The sequence below is a fragment of the Macaca fascicularis genome, chromosome 19 (genome assembly GCF_037993035.2).
Source record: "Macaca fascicularis isolate 582-1 chromosome 19, T2T-MFA8v1.1".
NCBI classification, from domain to species: domain Eukaryota; kingdom Metazoa; phylum Chordata; class Mammalia; order Primates; family Cercopithecidae; genus Macaca; species Macaca fascicularis.
In genome coordinates, this window is record NC_088393.1 from 2,366,521 (window position 1) to 2,386,368 (window position 19,848).

At 61.3% G+C, this 19,848-nt stretch overlaps 1 protein-coding gene across 1 annotated transcript in view; it reads left to right on the forward strand.

Moving 5' to 3' along the window:
• The first annotated feature begins 1,048 nt into the window (after positions 1-1,048).
• Positions 1,049-19,848, forward strand: part of ONECUT3 (one cut homeobox 3) — a 30,656-nt gene continuing 11,856 nt past the window's right edge. The window contains exon 1 of the mRNA XM_015440176.3: positions 1,049-2,391. Coding sequence (XP_015295662.2) covers positions 1,206-2,391 — 1,186 coding nt within the window. The 5' untranslated portion in view covers positions 1,049-1,205. The remainder of the gene's footprint in view (positions 2,392-19,848) is intronic.

Consider the following 19,848-nt stretch of genomic DNA (forward strand, 5'->3'; position numbering starts at 1 on the left):
AGGCACTGGGGAAGCAGGAAGGGGTTGAGGCTGGTTTTTGGACTCTGCACCCACAAGACAGGGCATCCTCTAGGTTCTGGTCTGGCCCCTCCAGACCCCCAGCCCTGACCTTACCCCACTGGAGAGATCTAGTCCCCTGGGGGTCTCTCTGATTATAGGAGCCCTCCCGCCATCTATCCCAGTTCCCAGGGGCCCCTGGGCCTCATCTGGCCATCTCCAGGTGGTGAGAAAAAGGAGACCCCTGCCTCCCCCCACACTGAGGAGAAGCCCCAGGGACAGAGAGGAGTTTGCACCAGGGACGTCTCAGAAGACAGGGGATCCAGAGTCAGCCTCCGTGGGCTGGAGGGTGACAGGAGCTCCGGCGGCCGCACTGTAAAAAGGCCCTGCAATTAGAAGGGGCCTTTGGCAACCCTGAGGCTGGGTAGCCCATTGTACAGTTGGGGAAACGGAGGCCCAGGTGCCCACACATGGGCAGGTGCTGACCCCTGGGGCGCACGGAGGCCCTGATCTAGCCTGAGGACCTCCCTTCTCCCCCACAAAGAGGTCATGGGAAGGGGGCTGTGACTCCGTAGGTGTGAGCGGGAGTCGCGGGGAGCTGAGCTTGCAGCGGGGATCTAGCTCCTGGGGGTCTGTAGGGAAGAGGGGACAAGTGCATCACACGCGACCGTCCCAGCCACACTCCCAGAAACTGCCTGGAGATGGACTTGGGGGCGCCAGGCAGGAAAGACACATTTGGGACTCTGGAGAGAATCACGCAGAGACGCGAAATCGGAGACTCAGGGTCGAGGTTCACAGTCCCACCAGGGCAGAGTCTGTCCTCGGACCCCCGCCCGCTGTCCCCCAGGTACGGCCTGCCCCGGGGGGCGCGGGCGGGTGCAGTGGCCAGGGACGCCGAAGCCCCAAGTCTGGCCGACTTCTGCCTGTCTGGTGCTCGAGGGGGCCGGAGAGGGCGGAGAGCGAGGCTGCGGGAGGCAGCGGCGGCGGGAGCCGGTGGGCGGGGGCGCTGACGTCAGACCCGGGCCCGGGAGCCGGCGGCCGCTCCCCTGCCACATCCTGGTGGCCGCGCTCGCAGCCGGGCCGGGCCGTGCGCCGCGCAGCCGGGCAACCTCGCGCGCAGCCACGGGGGAGCGGGCGGGAGTCATGCAGCAGCCTTGAGCACGAGGGGCCGGCGCTGAGGAGCGCGCGCGGCGGGAGGGCAGCCGAGCATGGAGCTGAGCCTGGAGAGCCTGGGGGGCCTGCACAGCGTGGCCCACGCGCAGGCGGGCGAGCTGCTGAGCCCGGGCCACGCGCGCTCGGCGGCGGCGCAGCACCGCGGCCTGGTGGCGCCCGGGCGCCCGGGCCTGGTGGCCGGCATGGCGAGCCTGCTGGACGGCGGCGGCGGCGGCGGCGGTGGGGGTGCCGGGGGCGCGGGCGGCGCGGGCAGCGCGGGCGGCGGCGCGGACTTCCGCGGGGAACTGGCGGGCCCGCTGCACCCGGCAATGGGCATGGCCTGCGAGGCTCCGGGCCTGGGCGGCACCTACACGACGCTCACGCCCCTGCAGCACCTGCCGCCGCTCGCCGCCGTAGCCGACAAGTTCCACCAGCACGCGGCGGCCGTGGCCGGGGCGCACGGCGGCCATCCCCACGCGCACCCGCACCCGGCGGCCGCGCCGCCCCCGCCACCCCCGCCGCAGCGTCTGGCTGCCAGCGTGAGCGGCAGCTTCACCCTCATGCGCGACGAACGGGCGGCCCTCGCCTCCGTGGGCCACCTCTACGGACCCTACGGCAAGGAGCTGCCCACCATGGGGTCGCCGCTGTCGCCGCTGCCCAACGCACTGCCTCCCGCGCTGCACGGCGCCCCGCAGCCCCCGCCGCCGCCTCCGCCTCCGCCGCTGGCCGCATACGGCGCGCCAGGCCACCTGGCCGGGGACAAGCTGCTGCCGCCCGCCGCCTTCGAGCCTCACGCCGCGCTGCTGGGACGCGCCGAGGACGCACTGGCCCGCGGGCTGCCCGGAGGCGGCGGTGGCACAGGCAGCGGCGGAGCGGGCAGCGGGAGCGCCGCGGGGCTGCTGGCGCCGCTGGGCGGGCTGGCGGCGGCCGGGGCGCACGGGCCGCACGGGGGAGGCGGCGGCCCCGGCGGGGGTGGCGGCGGCCCCAGCGCGGGCGCGGCGGCCGAGGAAATCAACACCAAGGAGGTGGCGCAGCGCATCACGGCGGAGCTGAAGCGCTACAGCATCCCGCAGGCAATCTTCGCGCAGCGGATCCTGTGTCGCTCGCAGGGCACGCTCTCTGACCTGCTGCGCAACCCCAAGCCGTGGAGCAAGCTCAAATCCGGCCGCGAGACCTTCCGCAGGATGTGGAAGTGGCTGCAGGAGCCAGAGTTCCAGCGCATGTCGGCGCTGCGCTTGGCAGGTAGGAGCGTGGCGCGCACGACCGGACCCTGGGGGAGCCGGCTGTGGACTCCCGAGCACCTAGCGGGGCGGCGGCCTGATGTCCGGGTCCAGCTCCCCAAGCCCCACCCGTGCGCCCCGGCAGCCCGGGACTCCCTCTCAGGAAACTAGACTGCGATCCGCGCCGCTACCCGTTTGTACGGTTACCAGAAGGGAGAAAGGGATTGTGCCGCCTCCCCACACCCTGGTCGCTGCTCCTGCCCTTTCGGGAGCGCGTAGGGGTTCTCTAATCCTTGTTAGACTGCTGGGAGGCTCCGAGCCTCTCCCCAAGCAGCCTTCAGGAAAGCTCATTGTGTGTGTGCGTGTGTGTGTGTGTGTGTGTGTGTGTGTGTGCGTGCGCGCGCGCCTGTTGGGGGGAGCTGTGTCCCCGAACGAGCTGCCGTCCGCTAAGGTGCCACTCCCCTCCTCCAGAATGGGTGGAGAGGGGTACTGAGGCCCCAGCCCCGGGCCACAGAGCTCCGAGACCGTGCAGCGGGCGCCCGCAGCTCAGCAGCAGAGGCCGAGCCCGCGCTCATCCCCCCCTGCCCCAGCGCGCGCTTCTTTGTAGTTCGGCCCTGCGATCGATACCCCCTCCCTCTCCCCTCCGGCCGCTGGCAAAGGTCACCCGAGAATGGCGGGGGAGGGGCGGCCCGGGGGACCCTCAGCCCTCGCCGCCTGGAGGCCTTCACACCCCGAGCCGGCGCCCGCCCCGCGCAGTTTGGTGGTGGCTCGGGTGCGCGCACCCCTGCCCGCCTGGCTTTGGGGTTTTGTGTCTCTCATGTCCACTTCTCTCCTCTCTCGGTCGGAACACACTGGTATCTGTTTTTCTCTTGCTCTCCGTTTTGCTCTGGTTCCTGCTCATTCTCTCTTCTCCCTGTCTCTCCGCCTCTGTCTCTGTCTCATACTCAGCCACCGGCCCCCTGGGGACCCTCCTCCCTCCTCCCTCCCAGCTGACAGCAGCTAAGTCCACACCTGCCCTCTGACAGGCAGCCCGGCCGGGCCCCCATTTCCTAGATGGGGGTATAGGGGTGCAGGAGAGCCCCTGGCTTAGGTAGGGGTTTCTTCCCCTGGTGGTGCTGGGGAGGGGGCTGCCCACCCAGGCCACAGGGACAATAGCCGCGGCGGCTGGCGCCTGATCGATCGCTTCTCTGAGCACAAGGGCGAGAAAGGCGGGGGTTCTGGGAGGCGCCCCACTAGCAAAGAGGCAGAGGGAGTTTGCGTCTGTGCCCCCAGGCAGCCCGTCCAGGTAGGGGGGCTGGGGAAAGAGTACAGCGGGGGTCCTGTCCTGTTCCTCCCTAGCAAGCCATTCCCTCCCTCCACCCCAGGAGGACCAGACAACCCCCTGGGAACCTGGACCAACAGGCCAGCCTCAGTTTTGCCCTTCTGCAGAGCAAGCAAGGTGGCTAGCTGGAACCTCTTATGGGATTCTTAGATTTTTCTGCTTTGGGGCACAGGAAAATAAATAGTGTTTCGCATGTGGCAGGGTAATCTTATGCCCAGGGAGGTCGCGTGAACCTGGACGGTTTCAGTCTGTCCCGCTCCCCTCCCCGTGACACATACAGTGGCACCTGTGTGCTCACCACCGACAGGCAGTCACATCCGCACACAGTCACGGCCCTCAAGGTGCAGTGCGAGGCTTCAGGTGGCAGAGGGCACACCTCTGACAGCTCTGACCATTTATTTATTCATTTATTGAGATGCAGTTTCACTCTTGTCGCCCAGGCTGTAGTGTAGTGGTGCGATCTCAGCTCACTGCAACCTTTGCCTCCCAGGTTCAAGCAATTCTCCCACCTCAGCCTCCTGAATAGCTGGGATTACAGACGCCCACCACCACGCCTGGCTATTTATTTATCATTATTATTATTTTGTAATTTTATTAGAGACGGGGTTTCACCATATTGGCCAGGCTGGTCTCGAACTCCTGACCTCAGGTGATCTGCCCGCCTCTGCCTCCCAAAGTGCTAGGATTACACAGGCCTTGAGCCACCCCACCGGGCCTAGCTCTGACGTTTAAACACCAAGTGGTTGCCATCACACCAGTAAGGCAGGGACGGCTTCCGTATCTCGATACCCACCGCCTGCTGCCTCCTCTCCAGCACGTATTTGGGGGACGTTGTGTCCACCGTGGGTGGAACAGGAGCCCACACCACTCTCCATTTTTCCCACTACCACGTTATGTAACTAACATGACCCAGTAGCAGTACTGCAGTTGCAGATTTGGGGGCCACAGAAAACATCAGCCAGAGCGTCACAGAGGGGCAAACCGCGGGCAAGAAGTCCCATGGGGGGTGGGCTCCCCGCAGCCGGGTCAGCAGCACCGAGCACTCGCCCTGATGGACATCGCCTGTTTCGCCTGCACCCGACCCTGCACCCAGGTCTGTGTTCGCTTCTGCCGGCCGCAGCGCCATCCAGGCCTCCGCAGTCCCCTTCCTGTCACGGGCAGAGTTGCAGATGGGGAAACAGGCTGCGTTTGTGCCTCGCCTTCCTGACTTGTGACAATGACAAACAGTCTCAGCTGTGGGAGTCTGGGTTTCCCGTCGACGGAGGGAGAGTTAGAACAGTCGCCGCCTCAGGGGTGCGTGGGGGAACCGGAGGGGTGAGCGCAGCGCCTGGCATCTCGGAGCCTCCCGCAGGGCGCTGAGGTGTTGAGGGTGATAAATCCGGACCACCCTGCCCGCCTCCCCTCTGCCGGGTCCGCTGCCCACGCCGTCCGCGCGGCCCCGCAAAGACCTGCGGTCGCGGAGTTCACGCCGTCAACCCTGCGCACCTGTCGCGTCTCAGGTGCGCTGCGGGCCGCATCTACACCACCGGACTCCGCCTGGGACGTAAGAGGTGGCGGGGGCGAGGGCCGCGGGGTCATTAGGCTCAGGCGGAGGCCTTTAGTTCCGGTCGCTGCGCAAATGAAAAGCGGTTAAGTGGCGGCAAATCGCGGCAGTTAGGGGTAGATGGCCGGGTGCGTCCCCATCTCCACCTAACACGGCGACGCCCCAACGCTGGTGTTGGAAAGGGAACTCTGCCCCTCTGCATCATTTCAACCCCGCAGCAGAGAACTCGCCGCCCTTTCTCCTCTCGCATCCCCATCCCCCGCTCCGCGAACACCGCGGGCCTCCCCGGGCCTCCCCAGGCCTCCTCCAAGAACTTTGCGCCCCGGGTCTCCCATCGCGCTTACCCAGCTCGGGCCGGGCACGCGTTTCCGCAGGTACCGAGTGTCCCGCCGGGCGCCGGGGCCAGGAGGGAGACGGGGACAGTGAGGGAGAAAGACCAGCAGGTGCAGACGGAGAGGGAGGGAGAGAAGGGGAGATGGAGAGAGAGGGAGGAGTCGAGAGACAAAACCAGAGAGTGGGGAGGGAGAGACCGGGAGCGGGACAAACAGACGGGGAGGAGAGAAAAAGAAGCTCAGAAAGGAACAGAGGTGAAGGAGAGACGAAAAGAGAGGCAGAGAGACCAAAAAAAAAAAAAAAAAAAGAGAGAGAGAGACAGAGAGGGGAGAGAAACTCTGGGTGCTGGAGGCTGCCTCTGTGCTCCGAGCTCCCACAGCCCCTCCTCCTTCCCCATGGGGTAGGACTGGGGAGAGGGGAATGGATGGTTTTTTTGTTTCACTAAAGCACGCAAGAAATCCCATCGCAGACCTCGGAGTCCCGGCACCACTGCCTGTTCTGCGTGCCTCAGTTTACCCATCTGTAAAATGTGCGTGTGATGGGCCGAATTCTGGGTCTGACACTGTCAGATTCTGGACCCCTGTCGTCTAGGAGTCCTGCAGCCCCCAAGTCCATTCCCATGGGGCTGGGAGCCTCACCCCACCCCCACCCCAAGGTCCTCCAAGTCCCTCACTTCGGAGCTGCCTCCTGGTCGAAGCCCTCCCCTGGCGCCGTCTCCAACAGTAATTATGGGAGAGGGGCTGGGGGAGGGGCGGGCGGGCTCCTCGGCGGGGGTGGGGGCGGTCGATGAATTCGAATTACCATCTCTAATTCATCACCGTCGCTGGGTCGATAGCTTCGGCCGTCTTCAAATATTGTTTAAATTGCAACTCCAGAGGAAAAGTATTTTTTGTAACTGATCAGAAAAAAAATATGTATATAGATAATACAAAGTTTGATGGAGGTGGTTGAAAGAAGGGCCTCATCTCCTCCTTGGGCACCATGGGGAGGCAGGAGCCCAGAATCCCTGAGGGATGGTGGAGCCCAGCGTGGAGGAAACTGAGGCAGGGAGGACCCCCACCCCTCCCCGCAGGTGGATGGGATGCTTTGCCCTTAAGCAGGACAAATTGTCCTAGGGACAAAAACCAGAGCTGTGTATGGAGTTGTATGCTGAGGACACCTGGTGCAGGAACTGGGCACCTCTGCTTGGTGGTGGGTGAGCAGGGGGGATGCCAGGGACTGGACACCTAAGGGGATGGACATGGAAAGGAAAAAGAGGCAGAACCTCTTCCCCACCAGGGCTCATGCAGGCCCTCCCTCCCCCACTTCTCCCTGCTACCCGCTGCCACTGTCAAGGGCTGTGGTTGAAATGGGAGAGGCAATCCAGGAATCCCCTTCAAAGGGACAGGTGTCCACCCCTCCACAAGCACTCTGGACACCCCCACCCAAACTCTAGATGAAGGGGAGGGATGAGAGGGGAGAGGAGGAGGAGGAGGAGAGGGAAGGGAGGGAAGGAAGGGGAAGAGGGGAGGGAGGTAAAGACCCCTGTGCCTTTTGCAAAAACCCCACTTTCCACTGCAAGGAGTCCACGCCTCTTACCAACACCCCCAGAAAAAAGATGCCTTGCCCCATTAGACAGTAGAGATAACCAAGGTTGGGAGCTTGGAGACCCAGGCCTCCCCTGGGCTCTGTCCCTGGCTGATCCCTGGCAAAAGGGCTTGAGCCTCAGTTTTCTTATCTGAGAAATGGGCAGAATGAAATGACGCCTAGGAGAGGGGGTATGAGGTGCCAGAGGGGCTCAGGGGTCTGAAGGGGACACCGTAGGTTTCCACAGGGATGTATGGAGTGGGGATAGACCCATACTGTGCCCAGGGCCATGAGAACCAGACCCATGTGGGGCTGTGCGTGAGGCCCAGGTGACTCTGGCACCCCAAACCAGCACCCTCCCTTAAAACCTCAGGACCTGGGGAGGAGCAGCCCTAGCTAGGAACCTGGGCCAGGATCAGGGATCAGGCTCCTGCCTCTCACGCAGAGCGGGGAGGGAGATGGGGAGGGGGTCCCACTGGGTGCCCACAGCCCTCCGCCTCCTCCTCAGCTTACCTGCCCGGAATGACCTTTTAAACCGGATGCACTTCCCATACCCACCCTACAGACCAGCAAGCTGAGGCCGAAGAGAAAGGCGCTTGCCAGAGCCCCACACTGCTTCTGATCTGGAGCCAGCTTCCGCCAGGAGGAGCCATACAGGACCAGGGCATGGGGGTTTCAGCGCCCCCGACCCCGCTGAGTCTGGTGGGCCTAACACTAGGCTGGGGATGCCCAGGCTCCCTGATCTCCAGCACATACTGGGGAGCATTCCAGGAAGGTGGAGCTTGGGGACGAAGGCTTGGAGGTGTATTGAGGTCAAGGACCACAGAGAAGGGACAGAGGGCGGTGGCACTTCCCACGTTCTCAGCTGCTGGCCGATCCTCAGGTGGAGCCAGGTGACCGACCAGTTCCGCCTTCCCACCTCACAGGAGCCACATCCTTTAGGGGCGGTGAGGCCTGCGCTGGGCTTCCCCCCGCCCCCCAGCTCCTCCAAGTGTGATGGTGTTGTGGACATGTGAGTCTTCTCTGCTGGGAGACCACCGGAGACTCCCAGAGAGGATGGGAGGGCAAGGTCCCAGCTTCATCAAGTCCAGCTCGGAGACCCCAGGACCATCCCCACTTCTGCTTGTCCCGGAAGACCTCTCCCTCCCAACGCCAGCCTCAGTCCCAGTAATTCCTTTCTGTAGCCTGGGAGACAGGGACGCTCACCCCCACATCACAGAGGAGTCTGGGGGAGTCTCTTGAGTGGTGAGGGGCTGGGGCTGGCATTTGGCTGTGAAGTCCTGAAGTCCTCTTAGCCTGAACTCCTAGAACTAATCATGAACCATTCATTCTTCTCCCTGAATCTCCCTCCCATTGCATGCTGCTTCTCCAGCAACCATTACCACTCTAGTCTAAACCACTATGGTGGTCTCCTCCTCCTCCTCCTCCTCCTCCTCCATCATGGCCTCCCAGCTCCACTCCTCCTTTTTTTTTTTTTTTTTTTTTTTGAGATGGAGTTTTGCTCTTGTCATCCAGGCTGGAATACAGTGGTGCAACCTCTGCCTCTCAGGTTCAAGCGATTCTCTTGCCTCAGCCTACCAAGTAGCTGAGATTACAGGCATAAGCCACCACGCCCAGCTAATTTTTGTGTTTTTAGCAGAGACAGGGTTTCACCATGTTGGCCAGGCTGGTCTTGAACTCCTGACCTCAGATGATCCACCCACCTCGGCCACCCCAAGTGCTGGGATGACAGGCGTGAACCACCGCGCCCAGCCCACTCCTCCTTCTTGCTGCCATCTCCCCCACATCCTAAGGGAGCTTTGCATGGCCACTTTGGAGCTCGTTTTCCGCTGGTTGGCACCCTGCCCCGTGGCTCCCCAGAGCCCTAAGATAAAAATGTGGTTTCCTGTGGTGTCCTACAGTATCCGACTGTGGCCTCCCACGTGGATGTGGGAGGGGACTTCTGGCTGGTGGGACCAGCAGGGACAAAGGCTGGGAGGTGGGAAAGTCCTGAGCGGCTGTTAGGAGGGAGGCTGAGCCTTTGTAAGTCTCTGGCAGGCAGCCCGACTTAACCTGGGGAGCTGGTGCTGGTTGGAATCAAGTTCTTAATTAAATATGGGCCCTGATCAATAGGGAGGGAAGCACTGGTGGGGGAGGGGAGGGGCTGGGCCAGGAGCCAGGGAGACCCACCTGACCTTGGGCAGCCCTGGGACACCTATGGCCTCAGTTTCCCCTCTGCCAAATAGATGCTAATGTGAGAGGGGCTGAGAAACCGGCACCCCTCCTGAGTCCCGAGTGTGGGCAGAGGTGGGGGGCGATGAGGGAGCCCTCCGAGCACAGAGCCACAGACTCACGGCAGAGAGAAACAGAGATGTGCCTGGCACAGGCTGCTGGAGAGGCGTGCCCGGGTCACAGGTGTAGAAGCACCCGGGGACACGTGTGTAGATGCCTCCATTCACACTGGGACGAGTGCAGACTGATCCAGGACCCCCATCCGCCCTCGGGCCGAGTCTTGAGCCAGCAACGCCCCAAAGTGGGGTGCGGGGACATCTGGATGAAGCCCCATCTCTCCCTGGACGCAGCGGCTGCGCCGTCCGGAGACCCTGGTGCTGGCGGCCGGGGGTCCTTCGTGCCTTCCGTGCGCCCCCAGCTGCTCCTCCTTGGGAGTCGAGACAGGTGCTGCTGGGCTCTGCTCCCTGGAGCTGGGGCTTTGGGAAGGTTGAGCCGACCCTCAGGGAGTGGGATGCGTGAGTGGGGAACGCTAGTTGCGGGGCAGCGTAAGTCCACGCCTTTCCAAGCGCCCTTTCCCGTCCAAGGGCCTGCTGAGGGAATGACTGTACCTCACTTTCCGTCACGCAGCAAACGCCGTCCCGCAGCACCCAGGAAGCTGCGGAGTCGGGCTGGGCCCACCGCGTTCCGCACGTCGGTCCTTGGCGGGTGTGTGGATTCCCGAGCGCGCCCAGCCCCCAAGAGCCTGGCAGGACCTGGACGCACGTGCCCCGGCACCAGGAGACCCGGGACCCGGGACCACGCGCCCGCGGCCTCGGAGCCTCAGGGTCACTGGCGCGGGCTCCGCAGGAAAGCGCCGCCCCCAGCAGGCGCGCACCATCCCACCCGCGCATCCCACCCCCGGGGAAACCACGCCCCACCGGGCGCGAGTAGCCTTCTTCCCTATCCGGCGCCCCAGAACCACGGCCCTCCCGGTTGCGCTCAACACAGGACACGCTCCTCCTCCCCTCCTCCGCCTCCCTTGGTTTTGCTCCCTGGTTCCTTAAAAAATTCTACATTCTATGGCCGGGCGCGGTGGCTCAAGCCTGTAATCCCAGCACTTTGGGAGGCCGAGACGGGCGGATCACGAGGTCAGGAGATCGAGACCATCCTGGCTAACACGGTGAAACCCCGTCTCTACTAAAAAATACAAAAAACTAGCCGGGCGAGGTGGCGGGCGCCTGTAGTCCCGGCTACTCGGGAGGCTGAGGCAGGAGAATGGCGTAAAAACCCGGGAGGCGGAGCTTGCAGTGAGCTGAGATCCGGCCACTGCACTCCAGCCTGGGCAACACAGCGAGACTCCGTCTCAAAAAAAAAAAAAATTCTACATTCTGTTGGCCAGGCAGGGAGGCTCACGCCTGTAGTCCCAGCACTTTGGGAGGCAAGGTAAGAGGATCGCTTGAGGCCAGGAGTTCCAGACCAGCCTGGGCAACAGGAAGACCCCATCTTAACAAAAAACTTTTTTAATTAGCCGAATGTGGCCGGGCGCGGTGGCTCACGCCTGTAATCTCAGCACTGTGGGAGGCCGAGGTGGGCGGATCATCTGAGGCCAGGAGTTTGAGACCAGCCTGGCCAACACGGCCAAACCTCATGTCTACTAAAAATACAAAAATTAGCAGGGCGTGGTGGCGGGTGCCTGTAATCCCAGCTACTCGGGAGGCTGAGGCAGGAGAATCGCTTGGACCCAGGAGGCAGAGGTTGCAGTGAGCCGAGATTGCGCTATTGCACTCCAGCAGCCTGGGTGACAGAGCGAGACTCCATCTCAAAAAAAAAACAGAAATTAGCCGGATGTGGTGGTGTACACCTGTGGCCCCAGCTACTCAGGAGGTTGAGCCAGGAGGATCTCTTGAGCAAAGGAGGTTGAGGCTGCAGTGAGACGTGACTGTTTCACTTCATTCCAGCCTGGGCAACACAGGCAGACCCTGTCTCTAAATAAATAAATAAATAAATAAATAAATAAATAAATAAATAAATAAATCTACATGATTTTACAATAGTTAACACATTTGCCAGGTTCTGAATTTAAATGCAAGACGAGGGGGCTTCCGTTGCCCTTCCTTCTGCAAATCACAGTTTGTATTTCTCCTTGCAAAAGGCTCCAGGAATAAATTATTTTTATTTATTTATTTATTTATTTATTTATTTATTTATTGCAGAAAGGGGAGCTCCAGATGCTCCGTGATTCTTCCCCTTGCTCAGATCCATGAAGCGCCCGTCCTGGTCATTTTTGCCGGCCGCCTAGTACTCTCTGACTCGGTGGTGGTTTCAGGCTTTCCTGAAGCACTTCCCGCCCCGCTGACATTTAGGCTGTTTCCAGTCGTTAGCGGTCACCGTAGCAGCTGCAATGAATACGTCCGGGGCGGGTCATTTTACGAGTGTGAGTTTATCTGTGGATTAATTTCCCAATCATTGAAACGCTGGATCAGCCTCCCCAGCCCCTTTCTGGGTGGCCGCTTCAGCCGCTTCTTATCACTGATTCCTTTCCTGTCATCTTCTTCACATCCATCTCCCACTGCAGGCTCTGTGTCTCCATCACTTTTTTTTTTTAAATCAACGCCTTGTGTGTGTGTGTGTGTTTGCCCACTCGATTTGCCCCGCTTGAGGGTGCCTGATGGGGTGGGTCTCCGTGGCTGAATGTCCAAGGGTGAGAGGTGCCCCCTGACACCCCCATGCCCCCACCCCATGGCGGCCCAGCCTCCAGATGGAGCCACGAGGGAGGGACAGCCCGAGAGTCCAAGTGGAAACGCGTTTCCTGGTTAAATCTTTGAAAGGCTCAGAACTAATTTGAAAATGCAGTCATTAAAATCCCATCAGGGGAGGCTGGCAGGGAAAGCTGGAGGGAGAGGGGTGGGGACAAGAGGGAGGCGGGCGGGGACCCCTGCCAAGGGGTGAGATCCTAACCGTGAGATGCAGGCAGGGCACGCTTGGGGAGGGTAAACCACCCAGCGTGGAGGGGTAGCGGGAACGGAGTGGGGCCAGATGAGGGGCTGGGGAGGCCTCTGGGGGTCCACACCTGGGGCATGACTCAGCCCCATCTCCTTGGAGAAGGTTTCACTGCCTCCCACCCATGGGAATCAATTTTCCAGCTCCCCCAGGAGTACAGGGTGTAGACAGAGGGTGTAGGTATGTGACCGGGCCCCCCTCAGTTACTGGACATGTGACCTTGGGCGAGTCACCCACTGACTCCGGTCTGGAGAGGCCATGGGGGGGACAAGACACCAGCATGGCGGGGGCCATCAGTGCACCCGGTATCTGGGGCCAGGCAGCTGGTGGTGGGGGCAGGATGCGTCGCTAAGGAAACAGGTCATCATCCCAGCTGGAGACCGGGCTCCGTATTGAATTGTCTCCTCCATGAAGCCGGGGCTGAGCACCAGAGGTGGCCGGAGGGAGAGGGCATCCGGCTCCAGGACACGGGGGGACCGGCACACCGCGGGGTAGACTTGCATGACTTGGTGGTTTGGGGCACTGTACAGAGTCGGGCACAGAGGGACAGGGCACGGTCACTTGAATCGCCCATTGCTGCATCCTGAGGCCATTTCTTCTTCTCCCTTTGGGCATCGCCCAGCTGGTCTCCATCTCCCCTAGTTGCTCTTTGATCTCCTTGGACCTTGGAAACCCCCTGGAGATTCCACGTCCCCCTCCTCCTGGCGCCACCCTGGCTTGTGCCTCTCCTGCCATGCCACCCCCCAGCACTGCCGGCGTCCACTGGGCTTCAGGGACCCTCCCTGCAGCTGTCCGGATGCCTGAGCCTGGTCTTCTGGTCCATCCTCCCTCCCAGCCAGCTGTGTATCCACTCGGAGGCCTCACAGAGCCCAGTGGGGCCCGCGCCTCCACTCTAGTACCCACCCAAAGGCGTCCTCCCTCCCGCTTTCCTGGACTCAGAGCGGAGCTGGCCTTCTCGTTGGGGAACGGAGTCCCAGGCAGCCGCAGCTTCACGCTGCCCTGTGACTGTGAGCGGAGGCCAGTTCCTGGAGCTGCCTCTCTCTGGCCTCATGCAGTAGCTGCTCCCTGAATGTGGAATGGATGAGTGAGTTGCAGGTCCACGCTTTGGCGTTCACTCCTTCATGACTCTTAGGACTGCTGCCCGGTGAGGACACAGGGCTCTGGGTCACTGCGTCTGCTTGATAAAGCAGGAAGCTGATGTCCAGAGACGCCAGGGTGTGCGCTCAAGGCCACTCGGCCCACGGAGCCCACCTGCATCACCGTTGGCGCAGTAGTGAGGGGAGCAGGGGGAGGCAGAGAGGAGCCACCCTGGGGCTGGGCGGACATGGATGCGTATCCCACACCGCAGGCTTCTGCGGGGTGACAGCTACACTCACCCCAAGAGCCTGCACACCCCACAACCCTCACGTCTCACGTCCACACCACGAGCCTGCTGCGTCCCACACACGGATGTCACACCGAGATCCACTGCCCCATCCACCGTCCGTCCAGGCCCCCACAGGCTGACTCCCGTTTTCCCGCCCGGAATGGAGACAGCTCTGCTAACAGTCATAGGTTTCTCAGCTCCTCACTCCGGTGGGGTTTGGATGTGCAGGGCTGCCGCCCCCGCATTTGTGGCTGAGCGCCTGTGCAGTCCCTCACTCAGACTTCGCCCTCCACCCTGCCGGGACATTTGGGAAGCCTCAGGCAGCCCCACGCGGGCACACCCGACAGTGGACAGAGGCTGGGACCTTCAGCCCGCATGCGGCCAATGTCAGGTGCGTGCAGAGGCACCCACGGGCCCCCCCCCCCAGGGAGAAGGGCGCATGCTGCATCCTGGAGGCCCCCCCATTACAAGCCCAGCCCCTCCAAAGGCCTCGGATGAACAGGAGGATGAAGCGGGAGAGGAGGAAGCGGGGGCGGGGGGGGGGGGAGAGGGAAGGGAGGGAAGTGAGGGAAGGAAGGGAAAGAGGGGAGGGAGGCAAAGAGAGGGAGGGAAGGAAAGGGAGGAAAAGAGGGGAGAGAGAGGGAGGGTGAGTAGAAAAGGAGGGGTGAGGAGGAGAGGGCCTGGTCCCCTCTTGGAGGATGACGGGGAAAGGAGGGGTGAGGAGGAGGAGAGGGGCTGGTCCCCTCTTGGAAGGTAATGGGGGTTGACAAGTGGGCCCCAGCAATGAGTGAATCCAGGGCCCCTGCTCAGCTACTGGCTTCCTGCTGAGGGCACTCAGGAAGCCCCACAGTCCCACTCGGCGCTCCAGGGCAGTGGCTGCTGGTCTTCCCCAACAGGGTCTTGTAGTCTGGGCTGAGACCCCCCCACGCTCCACCACCCTCGTGTGGGACAACCCAGGAACGTGGTTGTCACTGCACAATCACTCAGCCACTGCCCGTACCTCCACTCTGTGCTGGGCAACAGAAAGATCTCAGGCCCCACGAGGCTAAAAGGAGGAACAGTGGCCGCTGGGAGTCCCAGAGGAGGGACTTCGGACTCTGCTGTGGGGGAGGGAGGGACTTCCTGGGGAGAGGCCATTGCTCCTGGGCCTTGAGGAATGTGTAGGAGTTCTCTGGCCAACTTTCTACTCGTGGCCCCAGTTTCTCCATTTCTCCCCTCTCCAGGAAGATCCTGAGAGAAAACCTAAGTCTCAAGGACTTCCTTGAGGGAGGGAGAAACTTTATGGTTGGAAGGCAAGTGTCTCCCAGAGCCCAGCTCCTCTCAGGGACCCCCAGATGGGAGCTGGGAGCCTCGTGTTAGCCCTGCTGTATTCATTCAGGACTTTTCTGGCTAAACCCTTCCCCACAGCCCAGCCATGATCAAGACCATCTTACAGTTGGGGAAACTGAGGCTAACATGGTCCAACACCAGGCAGGGCCCAAGAGGGCAGCAGGGCAGACCACCCTCTCGGGCACCCGGTGGTCGGCTGCCCCCAACAACTTTTAGAAAGGCAGGAAGTGGGACAGAGCTGGTGTGTGGGGGACAAATCCCAGGGGGTCTGCAGGAAATGCCTTCATCTGGAACTTGAGGGTCTCCCCCAGTCCAGCCTCCTTTTCCCCCCAGGGAGACACAGCCTACAGCCCCCGCCCTTTCCTGGGTTGGGGCAGGGAAGGCTGCCCTCTGCTGGACACAGCGAGAACATCAGGGATGACTGAGCGAAGGGGCAGCCACACTGCCAGGACCCCGCACCCGGAGATTTCCTGATCCCACCTGCCCAGAAAATAAAACGACCGGCTTGTTGGTGCTGGGGGCGGTGGGGCAGGCCCAGGATGGTGCCCTGGGGCGGGAGGCTGGACGCTACGGTAAAGCCACCATGACTGCGTTTGCCGGGCGCCCTGTGCATGGGCTCAGATGTGGGCGTGGGGTCTCCGTATCTTCTAGTTGATCTTTGATATCCTCCCAGGGTCTCGGGGACCTCCCAGGAACCAGCCCCAGGTCATCCTCATCCTTAGATTCCAAAAAGGCTGATAACCGTTGGGGAGATGGGATGGGTGGGGTACCTGGAGTTCTCAGATCAGAGCCTCTCGGGGGTGACTGCTCCTGGAATCAGGGCCCCAGTCCCCAGGGTCCTGGAGGAGGTGCAGGGAGTGGGCATCCTGTCGGGACCCAAACCCTCACTCAGTGGGAACCCTGAACAGAGCGGGTGAACGGTTGTAAAAAGAAGAGGTGTGGCAGGGGTGACAGGGATAGTTGTGGGATTAGACAAGGGGTGTCTGGGTAGCCACACAGGGAAGGAGATATCTGAGCAGAGACTAGAAGGAGCTGAGGGGGGCAGGAGGGGACCTGGGGAAGAGCAACCAGGCAGAGAGAACCACCGTGCAGAGGCCCCAGGCTGGACCCTGCCAGGGAGGTGAAGCTGAGTGAGTGAGGCCAGGGCAGGAGGCAGGACAGAGAGGCGGGTGGTGGTGGGTGGGGAGAGGAAAGGGCCTAGAAAAGCTCAGGAGCCCAGGGAGGACTGGCCTGCACCGGGACATGCCTGAAGGGGGTGCACTGTCTTTACAAAGGAAGGGACTGAGGCCTCCAAGGGAGTGGGACTCGCCTGGGGTCCCTGAGCAAGCCTGACAGCCTGGCCCCGCCCCACTCCTCCTCCAGCTTGGTGGCCAAGATGTGTGTTGGGGACCACTCTCTATCCCCCCGACCGCAGGTCGGGAGCCACTGGTGATGGAACCCGGGGCTGAGTATCCAGTGCTGGCCACGTACTAGGAGAATCCCAGGATGGGTTCAGCAGTGTTGATAAGGATAATGAAGGAAATCAGGGGGAGGTGAAAAAAACAGAGGAGGGGGTGAGTAAAAAAAAGGTAATGGAGGAGGTGTGGGGAGGTGCAAGGTGGAGGTGGTGGGGGTGGAAAGTGAAGGTGATGGAGGAGGTGGTGGAGGTAGAGTTGGAGGTGCTGGATGTGGAGGTGGTGGAGGTGGTGGGAGTAGAGGTGATGGAGGTGGTAGAGGTGGAAGTGATAGAGGTAGGGGTGATGGGGGCAGAGGTGGTGGAGGCGGAGGTGATGAAGGTGGAGGTGATGGGGCTGGTGGAGGTAAAGGTGATGGAGGTGGAGGTGGTGATGGAAGTGATGAAGGTGGAAGTGGTGGAGATGGAGGTGGAGGAGGTGGTGGAGGTGAGGGTGGTGGAGGTGGAGGAGGTGGAGGTGGTGGGAGGTGAGGGTGGTGGAGGTGAAGGCAAGGGTGAAGGTGGAAGTGGTGGAGATGGAGGTGGAGGAGGTGGTGGAGGAGGTGGTGGAGGTGATGGTGGAGGTGGAGTTGGTGGAGGTGATGGTGGAGGGAGTGGAGGTGATGGAGGTGGAGGAGATGGAGTTGGTGGAGGTGGAGGTGGTGGAGGTGTTGGAGGTGGAGGTGGAGGTAATGGAGGTAGAAGTGGAGGTGATGGAGGTGGAGGAGGTGGAGGTAGAAGTGCTGGAGGTGAAGATAATGGAGGTGAAGGTACTGGAGGTGATGGTGAAGGTGGAGGTGGCGGAGTAGGTGGAGGTGATGGAGATAGAGGTGATGGAGGTGGAGGTAATGGAGGTGGAAGTGTAGGTGGAGGTGATGGTGAAGGTGGTGGAAGTGCTGGAGGTGGAGGAGGAGGTGCTGAAGATGGAGGTGGTGGAAGTGGAGGTGGAGGTGATGGAGGAGGAGGTGCTGGAGGTGGAGGTAATGGAGGTGGAGGTGGAGGTGATGGAGGTGGAGGTGATGGAGAAGGAGGTGCTGGAGGTGGAGGTAATGGAGGTGGAGGTGGAGGTGATGGAGGTGGAGGTGAAGGTGGAGGTTGTGGAGGTGGAGGTGGTGGAAGAAGAGGTACTGGAGGAGGAGGTGCTGGAGGTGGAGGTAATGGAGGTGGAGGTGGAGGTGATGGAGGAGGAGGTGATGGAGGTGGAGGTGGAGTTTGTGGAGGTGGAGGTGGTGGAAGAAGAGGTGATGGACAAGGAGGTGCTGGAGGTGGAGGTGATGGAGGTGGAGGTTGTGGAGCTGAAGGTGATAGAGGTGGAGGTGATGGAGGTGGAGGTGATGGAGGAGGAGGTGCTGGAGGTGGAGGTAATGGAGGTGGAGGTTGTGGGGGTGGAGGTGATGGAGGTGGAGGTGGTGGAAGAAGAGGTGCTGGAGGTAGAGGTGATGGAGGTGGAGGTTGTGGAGGTGGAGGTGATGGAGGTGGAGGTGATGGAGGTGGAGATGGTGGAGGTGGACGTGGTGGAAGAAGAGGTGCTGGAGGTAGAGGTGATAGAGATAGAGGTGATGGAGGTAGAGGTGGTGGAAGAAGAGGTGATGGAGGTGGGGGTGATGGAGGTGGAGGTGATGGAGGAGGAGGTGGAGGTGCTGGAGGTAGAGGTGATGGAGGTGGAGGTTGTGGAGGTGGAGGTGGAGGTGATGGAGGTGGAGGTGATGGAGGAGGAGGTGGTGGAGGTGGAGGAGGAGGTGATGGAGGAGGAGGTGCTGGAGGTAGAGGTGATGGAGGTGGAGGTGATGGAGATGGAGGTGATGGAGGTGGAGGTGGAGGTGGTGAAAGAAGAGGTGATGGAGGAGGAGGTGGAGGTGCTGGAGATGGTGGTGGAGGTCATGGAGGTGGAGGTGGTGGAAGAAGATGTGATGGAGGTAGAGGTGATGGAGGTAGAGGTGATGGAGGTGGAGGTGATGGAGGTGGAGGTGGAGGAGGTGGAGGAAGAGGTGATGGAGGAGGAGGTGGAGGTGCTGGAGATGGTGGTGGAGGAGGAGGTGCTGGAGTTGGAGGTGATAGGGAGGATGTGGTCGGATAGCACTGACATTGCTGGTGCAGGAGTGATGGTGGAGGAGAGGACGGAGGTGGAGGCCTCATTGGAGGCTGGTGGAGGTTGCGTGACAGAGGTGACAATGGCGGGCTCTGGCAGCATGAGGCTGGTGGTTGGTACCAGGGCCAAGTCCAGTGCTTCATTCCAGCTCCCCCATCCTCACTCTGAGCCCCGTCAGTCGTTCTCTCCAAGCCTCGGTTTTCACTTCCACACAAGGGGCCCAGAACCACCACGGCCTCTGGGGTTGGCACAGGGGTGGCCTTTAGGGCTGGCGTGTGGGTGACCCTGATGTCGGGTGGGGTGCTGGCAGGGGTGAGGTGGCGATGGTGATGGGCAGGGGACACACGGAGGGGGCGTCCAGGCGGCTCCCCTACTCCGACTCACACCTCTGTCGGCGGCCGTGGGGGATGGGAGCGATGACAAAGCTGCTCGAGGTAAACAGCTCCGACTGGATCGATCTGGGCTGTGAGGAGCTGTAATTAGATTGAACGCCGGGAAGGGGGGCAGCAGAGCCTCTTTTTGCTGCGATCGACAAAACGCGAAGTTTTTTCAGACTCTGCCTGGACTGGCCCCTCCCCCAGCCTCTGCCTCTGGGGTCCCCATTAGGCACCAGATTGGAGCCTGGGAGGTGGGGTGGGAAAGGGACTATCTGCATCCTACCTCCCTCCCCCATCTAGGCCAGTGGACTCTGGTTTCTGGGCTGCCCTGTTGGGACTGGCTGGGAAAGCTTGGGGGGTGGCTCACATTCTCTGAGTAAATAAGGAGAAAACTCCCTGCCTTACAGAATTGTTGTAAGGATTGAGGCTGGGTACTGTGATTCATGCCTGTAACCCCAGCACTTTGGGAAGCCGAGGCTAGAGGATTGCTTGAACCCAGGAGTTAGAGACCAGCCTGGACAACATAGTGAGACCATATTTCTACAAACAAACAAAAAACATATATATATGTTTTCGTTTTTGTTTTTGAGACGGAGTCTCGCTCTGTCGCCCAGGCTGGAATGCCCTGTCCTGATCTCATCTCACTGCAAGCTCCACTTCCCAGGTTCACACCACTCTCCTGCCTCAGTCTCCCGAGTAGCTGGGACTACAGGCACCCGCCACCATGCCCAGCTAATTTTTTGTATTTCTAGTAGAGACAGGGTTTCACCGTGTTAGCCAAGATGGTGTCGATCTCCTGACCTCGCCTCGGCCTCCCAAAGTGCTGGGATTACAGGCATGAGCCACCGCGCCTGGCCTGTTTTGTTTTTGTTTTTTTTTAGACAGAGTTTCGCTCTTGTTGCCCAGGCTGGAGTGCAATGGCACAATCTCAGC